Below are 15,605 nucleotides of genomic sequence, written 5' to 3'. Positions count from 1 at the left end.
CTGAAAAAAATCTCAGTAGTGCATCTCTGCGAAATCTAGGCCTCAAAATATATCCGGTTCCGATATCTGCACAAATAAAGTTAATAATAGTATATTTCCACATTTTAGAAATTTACCCGGCACCCCCCTTATGTTCATCCCAGAAGTACAAAATTTGGCATGCATATAATGAAGAACATAGTGCACAATTTGGTCAAGTTTGAAGAAAATCCTACTATTATTAACAAAGTTATAGAGGGTAAAACTTTACAATTTTTTGTGAATTTCGTGCACTCTACAACCTGCATGACGTCATCATCACATATCAATTCGTCAATATCACAACGAAATGAGTTCTTAGGAATTGGGTCGCAGACAATTATTTTGTTTTAGTTTTTTAGTTATTTGTCAACCAGACATGTGTGTATGTAGGTATATAATATATGCGTGCTAATGAACTTTGCGGGTAGAGCCTAGTTCAGATAGATATAAGAAGTAAATCGGAAATATGGGCACGATAAATTTATATACGTGCCTATATGTTGTACAGTATTCGAAAATAGGCAGTTTGTTTGTTTTGGGTGAGCGTAACATCTACGGCTGTAATATGTACGTATGTCTCGTAGCTTTGTAGCTGTATACGGGTATAAAAATGTGCGTTGAAATTTCTTAGATAAGATGAACACAAAACCTTTATACCCGAAGCACGAGCTTCCGGTATTCCGACTTGTTTCATCTATTTATGCTTGCTTTGCGTTAGTCGCCTCGGTCTGTTTCGATGTCTTCTACGCTCCGCTGCAATATAAATTAATTATAAATGATAACGTTTAACTCCCAGAAGGACTTTTATAGAAAAAGACCATTTCAAATGTTGTTCGGGTCAGAGATGCCAGGAAGGGTGGAATTAGGTACTCAAATGAGCGAACTATTAAAATTTTCTGGTGAATCCACCTTTCGAAAAGATTTTCTGTATGTGAGGAAGTATCCAACTTTTAGATAAAGAAAATATAATAGTTAATTAAAATATTTTCAGATTGTTCGACCAGTGAATGCCTTTTTGATTGTTGACGTTCAAAACGACTTCATTAGTGGCTCCTTAAACATCAGTAACTGCAGCGCACAACATAATGGCCTTGAGGTAAGAATAGTTAAATGGTTTCCTAATTACTGAGTATTGATTTGATGTGGTTTAGATCATTGAACCAATCAACAACTTACTAGAAACAGTCGATTTTGATGCAGTATTTTATTCATTGGATTGGCATCCGAGTGACCATGTCTCCTTCATTGATAACGTAAAGAAGAGGCCACTTCATGAATCTACACCAGTAAGTGTAACATATTCGGATACTACGCGGTTAGACAATTAAGTAATGAGACTGATTTTATTGCCGCGCTTGTGGTAAATCTGCAACCTTCAAACTCCCTCCACTTCCCCAGCATGCTTTCCCTCTCCATTGATATATTCATCATCGCTCTAGCTTGTTTAGTTCGCCTGCTATGTCGTGTTGAGTAGACGTGTGTTGGTGGTGCTCGTCACGAAAATGGAGAAACGAAATCTAGAGCAACGCGTCGCGATAAAATGTTGCGCCAGATTGGACGAAACAGCTTCGGAAACGGACGCTAAAATTGTAAAAGTGCATGGTGATAGTGCTCTTAGTTGTGCCCAGGTGTTTCGATGGCATAAGGAGTTTAAGGAGGGGCGCGAAGGCGTGGAAGACGAGGCGCGGAATGGGAGAGCAAACGAGGTGCGGACTGACGTGAATGCGCATCGTTTGCGCGCCCTAATCCGTGAAGATCGGGGTTTAGCATTTCGAATGTTGGCTTCGGAACTGGAGCCGTGAAACAGTCAGACAAATTTTAACAGGCGATTTAGGGATGAAAAAGTCGTGCGCAAAGATGGTCTCAAAGAACCTTTTTAAGGAGCAAAAGCAGCATCGAATGGCCGTCGCAAAAGACTGTTTGGAACAAGTGGGAAACGATCCCACGCTGCTTGATCGAGTTATTATAGGCGACGCGAGCTGGTTTTTCCAATACGACCCGGAAACCAAACGCCAAAGCTCACAATGGTTGTCTTCGCACGCCCGCCGCCGGAAAAAAAAACTCGCATGAGCAAGTCGAAGGAGAAAACGGTTACTATTACTTTTTTTGACAAAGAATTTGTTCCACCGGGGCAAACCGGAAATCAAATCTACTATCGCCAAGTGCTCGAAAAATTGTGAAAACGAGTCGACAGGGTGCGCCTAGACATCGTTTGTAACTGGATCCTTCATCACGACAACGCGCCGTACCACACCGCCCTCAGCCTGTTCCAGTATTTAGCCTCTAGAGGGATCGGCGTGTTGCAACAGTCGCCTTATTCGCCCGATATGTCACCCTGTGACTTTTTTATGTTCCCTAGAACAAAATCGGTGTTCAAAGGAACCCATTTTGAGTCAATTAAGGACATCCAAGCGGCCGTAACGAGGGTACTCGCGGACATTCAAGTCGAAGGGTTCCAGAAATGTTACGAAGAGTGAAAAATGCGCTGGAATCGCTGTATGGCTGACCAAGGGGACTACTTTGAAAGGGATGGGAGAGTTGTAGAATCATTTTTAAATATACGGTTTTTATGGAATCAGTCTCATTACTTAATTGTTTAATCTCGTATGTGTGCATACGGGTATGAATACCGGAATTTTACAGAACTTTGTTTGATAATCTTTTCTCCTAAATCTAAAGGTAGATGCAGATTCCGCGCAGGTTTATGATACAGTGGTTTTCGCTGGTCCACCTCCAATGAAGCAGCGACTATGGCCAAGGCATTGCGTACAAGATTCCTGGGGAGCAGAACTGCATAAGGATCTTAAGGTTAAGTTCATTCATATATCAATAGAATTGTATCTTTTATCTTTGAATTTCATAGGTTTTGGAGAGTGGCACGAAAGTTTATAAAGGCACAAACCCTGAAGTAGACTCTTACTCTGTTTTTTGGGACAATAAAAAACTCTCGGATACAACACTGAATGCGCAGCTAAAAATGAAGGGCGCAACTGACATATATGTTTGTGGATTAGCGTATGATGTTTGCGTAGGTGAGTGTCAATTTTGAAGGTTTGCCTTTGAACGTTACTAATCATAATTCCAATGAAGGAGCGACTGCTGTTGACGCCCTATCAGCAGGGTATCGTACGATTTTGATTGATGACTGTTGCCGTGGAGTCGATTTGCACGATATTGAGCACACCAAGGAAAATGTCATATCAAGCCACGGGGTGATCGTACATTCAAATGAAGTGAGTATTATTCCAGATATTAGATCATAAGGCTTGCTAGAGGAACCTTACATTTCAAATGGGTATCTCTTCGGTGAGCAAAATGATAAAAATGAAAACATTAGTTCGAAGCAGATGAATTGAGGCAATTTTTGAAATGATCATGAACTCTGCAATGTTGCACGACCAATAATAATAATTTTACATTGAAAATCTGAACTAAGCCAGGGTGCCATATTTATCAATATACACAAGAGATTTTAAATATTCCCATAAATAATAGACGCACACAGAGACGTTGGTCGGAAGAAGCGGAAAATAAAAGTCAATATTTCTCTTGATCGAACGGCAACCGAACTTTATTCGGAGCAACTCGAACAAAATTGTTCATGGGTGACATGGGTAACCTGCTGGAAGATAGTTCGGATTCACTTTCTGCTTCTTTCAGCTTCGGTGTCAAAAATGGTTCTAGCATAGCTGTGTATGGTTCTTCTTCTTTTTCTTAAGCCTTTGTCCCGTTCGGCTGGCCATCATCGGCTGCGTCATTTTGTTCAACCGAGGCTGGGGATGAAACAGAAAATCGGACTTCAATATAACAGTGCTAGGGACGCCCATCCATTCCATACCAAATTTCCTTGTTGTCATTTTCTATAGAATATTTATCCCACGAATTGCAGAGATATAAATCTCTGTCCGCACCTGGCATAGGCAGGATCCGATATATCTCAGGTCTGACGAGAGGGGGGATTCTCCCGAGCCCTCAGGAAGATAAGAATTTTCAATGGAAAAAGGAATACAAGTTGAGTCCACATAATTAACACCTCGGGCGCGGATTTTCTCTTTAAGGCGCCCATACCTCAACATAGAGTAGCTCAGTGATCATAAGAAGACGGTGCCACTAGAAGCTTCCAGCTTCAGACAAACACCACCAATCGAGTGGACCGAGACTAAAATAGTCCCGACACCCAAAAACGAAAAAGACCCCAGCTTTCAAAATGAAAAAAATCAAAAAATGGCTGACGGTTTCATCCAGGGCAGAGGGAACTCATCAGACGCTGCCCCACCTCTGCCCTGGGAGCAGCGTGCAATGATATAAGGGAGCGTTTTTCCACCTGCTGGCACTTTCGGTCACGCTACTCCCAGGGCAGAGGTGAGGCAGCGTCTGATGAGTTGTCTCTGCCCTGGACGAAACCGTCAGTCATTTTTTGATTTTTTCATTTTGAATGCTTGGGTGCTATGCCCCAAATTAGGGATCCATGGACTATAAAACGTGGGAGTAAATTGCTTGCCATTTGGTATGGTCCACTATCATATGAATGTGGACTTAGGATCCCGTATATCCTAAACAACCCCCCCCCCTCGTTACGTTTATTATCATCAACAACCGGTATTTGGTCCAGGTCTATCTTAGTAAGGAACTCCAGACATCCCGGTTTTACGTCGAAGTCCACCAATCCGATATCCCTAAAAGCTGTCTGGCGTCCTGACCTATGCCACGCTTCATTTTAGGCAGCGTCTGATAAGTCTTCTTTTTCTACCATAGATATTGCTGTTATAGACTTTCCGGGCTGGATTATCTTCATCTATACGGATTAGGTGACCCGCCCACCATAGCCGGATTTTATCCACAACTAGACGGTCATAGTATCGCTCATAGGTTTCATCGTTATAGAGGCTGGGGAATATCGAACGCGACCAATAGTTCGTAATTTTTCTTGCTAAGAACAAAGGTCTCCGATGAATACATAAAGACTGGCAAGATCATCGTTCTATATAGTTATAGCTTTGACCCTATGGTAAAACGTTTGGAGCGAAACAGTTTTCGTAAGCAGAAATAGGCTCTGTTGGCTGCCAACAACCATGCGCGGATTTTATTGTCATAGCTGTTATCAATTGTGATTTTCGACCCTATGAGAAATTATCAACGGTCTCAAAGTTGTAGTCTTCTATCTTTCTTCTCGTTTGATCAGTGCGACCTGATGTTGTCCGTTCTTTGGTCTTTGACGCGGACGTTGCCACCATGTACTTCGTCTTGCCCTCATTAATGTACAGTCCAAGATCTCGCGCCGACTATACATTATCATTATATTATAGTAGGCCAGCAGTTGGGTGGACTTGAAGAGGGTGGTGCTTCTCACATTAACAACTGTATCGCGGATCATTTTTTCCAGGGCCAGTTTAAAGAGGACGCAAGATAGGGTACTTTCTTGTGTTAGATGGTTGTTGATGTCGACTGACGGCCATGTTACCAAGGAGTAAAAGGTATCCTTTTCAGACTCTGCAGTCTCCTCTGTACGGGTGTGAACGTTAATGAGGCTTATATATCTAAATTTGCCTCCTGCAGAGGACATAGCCTTTCGCTTATGTTTTCAAAGACAATAACAGCAGGCTTCATTTTTTGGCTGACTAGGAGCCTTACTCCAAGCACACGGTTTGCTGGATGGCTGCTAAAATGTATGGTGTACTGGTTCTTGTCCAGAAAGCTGGTCCTTGACCGACGCATCTCTTGCAATGTTGCTACATCGGCCTTATATTGGGGCCGGATTCGTCGCTGTAAACTTCATTCTGCTCAAGACTTCTTTCGTGGCTTCGTAATATTGGTTTTTCGTGTAGGATTGGCAGATCTACCCAACTCCCAATCTGGAGGACCAGTTGGTATAATTTGTCCCATTTTTAGATGTTTATTAGGAAAATCAGCATATGAGCATCGAACACGATCAGTTTCCCTATTTCGTTTTAATTTTCTGAATACTACTTGCTCCCTTGCTTGCAGCTACGCGTCCGTTTTAAAGACTAACAACGAAAGAAATAATTAAGGATTTTACTTCACATTTATCAATTGAGTCTTCACTTCTTTACTTTAAATTATTTGTCTATTATTTACTGAAGCTTTTTACATGTAATAAAACTTGCCGTATCCGGTTTCACGACGTAGAAGTCATTTTATTTCTCTATTTTCGTGTGTCGATTTGCTGGACAGACTGGTTTAGTCATTTTCCTGGCCTATTACCTAGCAGCCTTCATCACCTCCATTATCCTCTTTTTTTCTCCTTTCTTCATATTAATAATTTCATTGTCAGTCAATCAAAGTTAGCTTACCATCAAGTGCATTTTTGAGGAGGGCCTCAAGCCAAGCCTGACTGACGCAGTACGTGCTGCGGGCCACTACTCATCAAATCAATATGGTTTTCGAGCGATTGATGATTGATGCGATTGAGGAAGGGGTTAAAGTGGGGTAAGGAGCATAGAAGTATAATAGCGAGTTGCGTCCGCCTATCGTACTGTTTCAGAGCCAGCAAGCGGCTGAACGGAGGCGGAAAAGGTGACGGAATTCAAAGAGCCCTCACTTGTGGAGAGAGCACACTCGTACTCTCTGAGCATGGCAGTATAGGAAGAGGAGAATCGAGGGGCACATGAATCGCGCAATTCATTAAAAACGTCCGGCCGTGGTCAATCGAAAACACGGTAAGATTGACTAGTACCTAACTTAGCTGCTCAGTGGATACGGGGGTTTTTTTCAGTCTTACCTGCACACAATCGGTAAATCATGATCATCCGGCTGCATTTACTGCCAGGATGTGGTGAATAATGCCTGCCACACCTTTTCTTCTACAGAAGGTGGGAACGCCACGCCTTTGGATGGAAGGGTAACAAGTGTCTCCGGACACTATTATTGGGGCTCGTGGAACTGAAGACACTCTTAAGGCGAATAGAGAGAGATGGGTAGGAGAGACACCAGAGTAGCTGTGATTCCCTGAATCATGGGGTTATGTTCCTACACTGAATAGAACTGATCTGCAGTAATGTGGCAAACAGTTCCGACTTATTGTCTTAGACGTAACAGGGGGTTTTGTACCCGGTAATATATTTGAGACAGGAGCCCGGTATTTTGTGCGCAAATGCATTTCTTTTTCCTGCCTCAGAAAAAATATCAAGTGCATTTTTGCTTGACGTATCGGTCCAGGCAATAGAGAAGTTTTCGTGTCAGGCTGTGAGGCTGACTTATGCGGGCCAGTTTTGTTTTTGGACGTGACGATATTTTCAATTCAATGGACGATTCGTCGTTCTTCCCATTCGAGAGTTTTCATCTCTATTTTCCGTAAATGGCTGATAAAAGTCAATAGCGAAGTTTTGATTCTTTTGCGAGCGCGTTTGGTGACTAGTTAGAAACAAAAAGGCATTGTTTTAGTTGCAGCGATCGTCGCAAATTTACAATCGTAACAAGCCACGTTAAGAACGTAAAAAAATATACTCTAAGGAAACAGTCTGGCAGATAAGGTCCTAGTTGGAGGGGCGGGGCGGAGTTAGCTTACTTTAACTAGGTCCCCTTCCGTCTACCCGTGGTGATCGCGACCGCGCCTTCCTCACCTTCTCTGCTTTTTGCATCGTTGCAGTCACGGAGTTGATTGCATCCCAGTCCTCCTGGCAAGCTACCATTTTCCGGTGATAACATTTTACCTCTAAGTTCCCCCTTTCTTCCACGAATCTCGGTCATTGGAAGAATACGTGCGCTCGGTCCTCCGGAACCCCATCGCAATTTGAACAATCAGGTAAGGTGCCCAATTCAAACCTATGCAGGTATTGATGGTATCCAACGAGGCTTGTTTGAATGGTACCATCGCGGCCATCTGATTATAAATCTCTCCCTTTCGGCTTTTTTCGCTTCCGATAAAGGAGAAATTATGTTTACAACATATGTTTGTCATCTCATCCGCCAAGATGTCAATCGGTACCATTCTTAAACACGCTGCATCATCTAAGACGGCCCGAAAGGCAGAATACACCCTTTTGACCGTTCTTTTGTGGACCGCACTCAGTTTGTGTGCACTAGATAAAACAACGCTGGAACGGTGATCCCCAAACTGGGACTGTATACAGTAAGATAGAATTTGGATGGATACAAGCAGCCTGCAAGTATACCTCCCACATTCTGCATCATTCTTGCCAGAGCCATACTGACTTACGATGGATGTCTTTTCGTGAATATACTCCACCTGTTGCTTAAAACTGAGCTTTGTATTTATCATCACCCCCAAGTACTTGATGGAAGGCTTGAAAATGACGATAAGACTCCCAATTCTCCCGACGTTTCATGAAGAGGACTGCTTTCATTTTTTCCTCCGCGAGCGCTAGTCCAGTACTAGCTAACCAAGCCTTAACAGCACTGTTGCTTGGCATGAGTACAACTTAGCATTTTCGAGATGTTTTGCGACAACAACTAGTGCAATGCCGTGTGATGACATTCCACAGTAGTGAGTTCAGTACGGAGCCGTATGTGGTACCCGCGGAGATGGTGTAATTCTGACGTCCATCCATCGTTTTATACCAGAGTATCTGTTCTTACAAGAAGCTGTCCACAATGTCAACGAGAATGCCGGAATTGAATGCACTTCCTACGTCCAGGGTCACTATCGCGTAATCTTTGCTGGTACTAACCTTTCCGTGAATTGCACATTCGGCCAAGGCAGTAACTAATTTGATGGCATCAATCGTTAATATAGCGTTGCAGAACCCATACTGCCACCCTGAAGAGCCTCCTTGGCTCTTAACGACCGGGAGCAATCTATTAAAGATGGAAGACATATGAGTCTGTAGGAGTATGGCGCACCAGGAGGTTTGCCAGCCTTAGGTAACGGTACCAATTTCTGCCGCTTCCAGTTCGTCTGTGGCTACTGCCGAAATTGCCGTCTTAGAGAGTTCTCTGAATGGTGTCAGAACCCCTCTCTTTTTGGGGGAATAAATCCTAAATGATTTTCAACAAGAGTCTGTCTGCCTGCCTGTCTGTCCGTGTGCTTGTACCATCCATTTCCTCAGAAACGGTTTCTTCTGCTCATAGGAAATGTAGTGAGAAGGTGGGAACTGTGAATCTCCTTGGTGGTCAGTAACATCGCTCTGCGTGGAATTTAGGGGGGGGGGGGGGTATTCCTCATACATGTAAAAGTGAGGTGTAAAATTTTTATACCAAATATAGTCATGTGGGGTATCAAATGAAAAGTCTCGATTAGCGAATTAGTTTTGACTTTGTTGGCAAACGGGAGGAGTGCGGGATTTCGAAAAAGTTCAATTATTATATTTCAATGATCGGTCTCAAAAGCCACCCAACCCAGAAATCCCAAAAAAAATCATCGTGGTCCATGCACATGGTGCCTAGACCTAAAAAGACTCCCCGTTCCGATATTTCCTCAAATAAAGCTAATTGTATATTATGATGTTTTGAAAATTTACTTCAAATCCCCCTTAAGTTCACCCTAGATCCCTAAAGGGCACCTTTCCTAATTTCAGTCTGTATTCAGTCATTGAATTCTTGTGCATTTAAGGTTTGGCCTATAAAATGGAAGCAACGCATAAATAAGTGAGAGCGAGATTTTAACCAACTGCAGGAAGGTTAGACACAACATTTGCTTCACTGTTTCAACGACATATTATAGACGTTTCTATATTCGTGACAAACAACAACCACATGCAACACACTGGCGTATGTGGAATTTCCCGATTTAAGTACTAATAATTTTAATAATAATAAGTTTGAATGTGACGCGACCACAAACACCAATTTCAAATTCTGAGTTATGAAGAGGAAAACTTACAACAATTACCTTGCACGCACGACACGAAGTGTTTCTCATACGCTAAAATGTGATGATATCTCATAAATGAAAAGGATTTGTTCATTAATTTGTTTATTCGTTTTCCTCTTTACAGTGAGGTGCATGTACTCTCTCTGAGGAGAAAAGGTTTCCTTTATTTTCACAGGAAAAATATTCTTTTTTGGGAGCCAGCCCTTTTACTGTGCGACTGATTCTGAAAATGATAACTGGTTAATGTAATCTGCTCGTTTCCATATAAAAAAAAAACATGTCGGGAAACCGGAAGCTGCACGCTTCAGGTATGAAAGGTTTTGTGTATTTCTTAGTATGTAGCACGAAATACATCTATATATTATGTGAGAGTATCCACTTTCGGGTGATGTTGACATTCATAGTCTTCAATTTTCAAATAAGTAACAACTTTGACGTATTATAACTTTGTTAGTAATAGTGCGATTTCCACCAAACTTGGTAAGATCATGCTCCACATTACAGCCTATATTACCGCTGCTAGGATGAATTTATGGGGGGTTTCCAGTCAATTACAAAAAAATATAGTAATATACTATTATTAACTTTATTTGAACAGATATCGGTATGAAAGGTATTTCGGAGACCAGGCACCATATAGTGGCAGCCTCTTGATTTTTTTCATATTTTTTTGGTTTGGTAGTTGCTGAGAATGGCCCCTTTAAAGAAATGATCACTTTCAACCCCCCGCACCCGCCACCTTTCCAACAAATGTCAAAACTAAGACCGGCTTCGAAAAGTACTAACCGAAACCTTTCATTTGATACCCCACATGACTATATTTGATGAAAAAAAAATTACACCCTCCTTTTGCATGTATGGGGACCCCCTTAAATAGATGTAACTAGATGTAACTCACTGTATGTGTGAGGGTTCACAGTTCCCACCTTTCTACCGAATTTGGTGTCAATTGCTATAACCGTCTCCGAGAAAAATGCATGTGACGAACAGACAGACAGACAGACGGCAGACCAAAGCCCCTGGGGAACAGCGTACAGGATAGTTATGAAGAAGATGAGAGGGCGAACACCACAACTGACCTGCCCGCATCTTCTGCTCGATATTGTGACGGCACCCTTCCCCCCGGATAAAGGGGAGCGCAAACAACACAAGCGAGCACTGGACGTCTACACCATACCTGCGGTAACTGAGGAGGAACTTACGCAAATTTGCCGGAGAGTTGGTGATAATAAAGCACTCGGTCTGCATGCTGTTCCCAATAGAGCCCTTAAACTCGCTGTTAGGACCAGACCCGACTGGTTTATCACCGTGTGCATGCATGATAGAAGGAGTTTTCCCCGACCGGTGGAAGAGGCAAAAACTACTTTTGCTCCCGAAGCCGAATAAACACCCAGGACACCCATCACCATACCGACCGATTTGCCTTATCGACACGGCAGGAAAGATGCTCGAAAGGATGATCTACAACAGTCTGCTCCCTATTATTGAATACAAGGATCGACTATCGGAACGACAATTTGGATTTCGTCAAGCCCACTCAACGATCGACGTCGTGGAGATTGTTTTGAAGCTGGCTCGAGACGCGATGTCGTCTAAAAAATGCTGTGCCGTACTGACGTTGGACATCAAAAATGCGTTCAATTCCGCAAGCTGGGAGTGGATAAACAGTTCACTGGCTAAAACGGGTGTCCCTAGTTACTTGACTAAGCTCCTCAACAGTTACCTTTCGGAGAGGACACTGTGGTACGACACGGATGAGGGATCCAAGCAGTACGCCGTCACCGCAGGAGTACCACAGGGCTCAGTGTTGGAACCTCTCCTGTGGAATGTCATGTACAATGGGGTCCTTGTCCTTCCCGTGCCAAAGGAGGCCACGATAATCGGTTTCGCAGATGATCTAGCTGTGGTTGTCGTCGCGAAAGAACCTGCAGACGTCGAAATGTACGCTAACGAAACCATTAGCGCCATAAAAGCGTGGCTGGAGATGGTTCAGCTTGACCTTGCGGAACAAAAGACGGAGGCGGTCTTGATTACCAATCGTAGGAAGAGGAATACGATTAATATTCGCGTTGGTGGTCACGTCATCACTTCGAAGCCGGTTATCAAATACCTGGGGGTGATGATTGACGCTAAGATCAATTTCAGGGAACATCTGGACTATGCCTGTGAGAAAGCGGCAAATACCAGTGTATCATTAGCGCGGATGATGCCTAACATTGGAGGTCCAAGGTACAGTCGCAGATTACTTGTAGCCGGAGTGGTTCGCTCCACACTATTATACGCGGCACCAGTTTGGGAGAAAGCATTAGCATGTGAGAGTAATCGTAGGAGAGTGAATATGACTTACCGCTTAGTGGCGCTAAGGATGTGCAGCGCCTTCAGAACAATATCAGGCGAGGCAGCGTGTGTTATTGCGGGAATGATCCCGATAGACATTCTGGCAAGTGAGACACGCTGCCTGTACGAGACAAGGAAAATGAATCCTCCTGAAAAGGATACAGAATACCGAAAGGCGGCAAGGCGAGAGTCGCTGGAGAAGTGGCAGAAACGGTGGAACGACTCGCAAAGGGGTCACTGGACCCACACTTTGATTCACGGTACTGAGGAGTGGATCCAGCGCCGACACGGCGAGATTAACTACCATCTGAAGCAATTCCTGTCAGGACATGGTGGTTACAGGAAGTACCTGCACCAATTCAGGCTGGATGATTCTCCCTTGTGTCCTGAATGTGGCTGCACACCTGAGGGACCCGGAGCATGTTATCTTCCACTGTCCATGATTTTTCTGAGAAAGGAGAAGTCTGGAAGACTCACTGAAAACCAACCTAAGCCCGCAGAACATCGTCGGGGAGATGTTGAAGTCAGAGGGAAACTGGTGTGCGGTGAACTCCGCAATCAAAAGAATACAGGAGGAACTTGGAAGAGCGGAGCGGGCAAGGAGGATGCGAGCGCTTAGTCGCTTAAAGCGCAGTCCACCCCGCGAAGTAATGCTTTGCGGCGGTCCCGCGGGGAAGGAAAAAGGAGAAAGTGGGATGGTTTTAGTGGTTGAGAATCGCAGACGCTGCTGCAATCTGGCGCGCTAGTGTCTTTGTAAGATTTTCACCTCCATCCCTAAAAAAAAAAAAACAAAAAGACAGATAGACGGACAGATAGCAAACCGATTTTTAATAAGGTTTTAAACACAAAACCTTAAGAAGATTGGAAAAGGAAACATCCTCTATGCTTTTATTTTAAAATTTAGGTTGTCTATCAAAATATATACTACGCGATTATTCGTTTATATTGAGAAGAATAGAAGTGACCCAAGATTATTTCCCAAATGCGTCAGCTCATTCTCCACTATGTTCCTATCACCGGGAATCCAGAAGAGGGCGATTTTGAGTGTGTCGCCCAATATGTTCAGCGCATCCCTGTACTGCCCTGCCAGCCTGGATGATATTACTACTGAGTACAAACCCTTAATGGGCGCTCGGCTGTCGGTTAGAATGGCTATGTTACGCTTGGGGCCCGGATCATGCCTCAGATATCAATAGTTTTCCTGTATCACCAGTACTTCTGCTTGGAATACACTCCTATGGGTCCATACGCCGCACTTCGTATATCCGAGAAAATTCCTGCACCGACTCCACAGGTCATCTTTGATCCGTCAGTGAAGAACACTGTGTCATCACCTTGCGACATGTCGCCGGTCATTCACTCTGCTCTGACTGGAAAATTGTAATGAACTGAAAGAGGATCAAACGATCATCCTAAGTGGCCGAAAACGACCTAGAGGATAGAGCTATTCCAGAAACCTAAAAAATTGGCGAGATTGATCGTGAAGGTCCGCCCGCCATGATTGAAGCTCCATCAAAGTGCTCGGTCGATACGTTCTTGCACGCCTCTGTACTAGCCAGGCTCGGGAATGTGGGGGAGTCCTCTGAGCGCTTTGATCCCTCACGTGTCATTACTACAAAATTAACGTGTCTTTTCCGATGCGTGGGTCCGCACCGGATTTCAAAAAGACAAAAAACGAAGCAATTCGCGACGGCCTAACAAATAAAAGCCAGAACGCGAGTTAAAATTGAAAAAAAAACGGCTCGACCGCGCGTGTGTAGCCGTAAGTCTCCGGATCCGAGTGCCGCGATCAAGAGGGAGGATCCGCGACGAATCACAATCCCGACCATCGTTTCTCCTGCCTGAGATCGTGATTCAGGCGCGGCCCCTGAGGTTCCCTCCCTTCCTTGACAACCTCAGGCCATTATTTCAGAAGATGTCCCTAATAAAGGTTTTGCGGGATCAAGGAGGAAGAGAGAGGGAGGAAGTCCTCGAGGTATATTTTTTTTTGGTTGGTTATTTCTTTGGCTTATCTTGGTTTTCGAGAATTTGCTACATTTCATTTTTTTTATTTATTTTCTTTCCCTTTTTTCATTCTATTTATATTATTTTGGCTTTGTCTTTTTGGTTATTTACAATTGGATTTTTATTTATTTCGGCTTCTCATTAATTTTTGACAATTTTCTTAGTTGTGATTGCTTAATTTGCGGTGCGACGGTGACCCTATATTGAATGGAGACGAACGAGGAGCAGGGGCCTGGCCGTCGACCCATAATCGGGGCGCGCAAACAAAGCAGCATTAGACAGGGAACTTCTCCCACGGCGGCTCAGGTTAGAGGACCATATGATGTGACACCGGAATCGCCGTCGATATCATATCTAGAAACCAGGTTGATGTCGAGGCTGAGTATGTTTGTTAAGGAGGTGTTGGATGAGGAACAGCGTTGTTCCACGATTATAATTCCTCCGAGAGTGGATCGACCCCCAGCTCCTGTTTCTCTTTCGTCGTCAGTACCCCCGTTAACTCTCCCATCCAGCTCATCGGGACGTGTGCACGCCGTGATGTCTCCGGACAAAATATCTCATGTCTTGAACTCTTGGGGCTTGGGAGATATGACGGCTCCGAGGGATCGCTACCAATAGAAAAATTCCTTTTCCAAGTCGAATTCTTAGTTCATTCGACTTTGCAGGGGAATTTTCCTATTTTCTTGGAATACGCCTACACACTATTTACCGGAGAAGCGGCGGACTGGTACTGGGAATATCGGCAAGGCAACCCCGACGCTCAATGGCCGGATCTGCGGGACGCTCTCCGGGATGAATTCCGGGATCGTTTGCAAGACATTGATCTTTAGGAGCGAATTCGGAGCCGGAACTTTTCGTAAAATTTTTCAAAGACATCCGACGTTTTGGTGTACCGACTCCAGCAACCGCCTAAAGAGGCTGAACTGGTGAAACTCTGCGTCGCAGCCTGAGACCTGAGATCATGCGGGCAATTTTCTCTATTTACATAACTGCAATTCGCGAGTTACGTGAATGGGTCGAACGATTTGAAAACCAGCAGGACCGTTTGGCCGTACACCACCTGGTTGAATTTTCAGTTCCAAAGCGTCATTTGTCGGAAGTGGACACAACCGAACTTTCTTGTGAACGGGGCAGTCCGAATCGTCCTGACATGAACGAAGCATAGGTCGAAGCTGTACAGCCCAAGGGTTGTTGGAACTGTGGGGATCTGGGTCACCAATGGCAAGATTGCGTGGGGGACTTACGTCGGTTTTGCTATGGCTGTGGAACTCTTTACATCATGAAGCCACAATGCCCCCGCTGCTCGTTGCAAAAAAACTGGAGAACTCGTTCCCCCGGGGAAGGGAGCCGCAAACCTCATTTGCCACATCAACACTAGTCTCCCCGACTCCCGGTCCGCCTTCTGTGTTGAAGCGGTCCGACAACTTAACTATGACTTATCCGGATTTGGTCC

At 44.2% G+C, this 15,605-nt stretch overlaps 1 protein-coding gene across 2 annotated transcripts in view; it reads left to right on the top strand.

The window, feature by feature from the left end:
• Positions 1-15,605, top strand: part of LOC119660389 (nicotinamidase) — a 133,374-nt gene that overhangs the window by 96,718 nt on the left and 21,051 nt on the right. For both annotated transcript variants that reach the window (XM_038068913.1, XM_038068912.1), the window contains exons 4-8: positions 1,013-1,117; positions 1,173-1,307; positions 2,701-2,829; positions 2,885-3,053; positions 3,112-3,254. In XM_038068913.1, coding sequence (XP_037924841.1) covers positions 1,013-1,117; positions 1,173-1,307; positions 2,701-2,829; positions 2,885-3,053; positions 3,112-3,254 — 681 coding nt within the window. The remainder of the gene's footprint in view (positions 1-1,012; positions 1,118-1,172; positions 1,308-2,700; positions 2,830-2,884; positions 3,054-3,111; positions 3,255-15,605) is intronic.

The sequence above is a fragment of the Hermetia illucens genome, chromosome 6 (assembly GCF_905115235.1).
Source record: "Hermetia illucens chromosome 6, iHerIll2.2.curated.20191125, whole genome shotgun sequence".
NCBI classification, from domain to species: Eukaryota; Metazoa; Arthropoda; class Insecta; order Diptera; family Stratiomyidae; genus Hermetia; species Hermetia illucens.
Note: the sequence above shows the minus strand (reverse complement) of the source record. Positions and strands in the feature narration are given on the sequence as shown.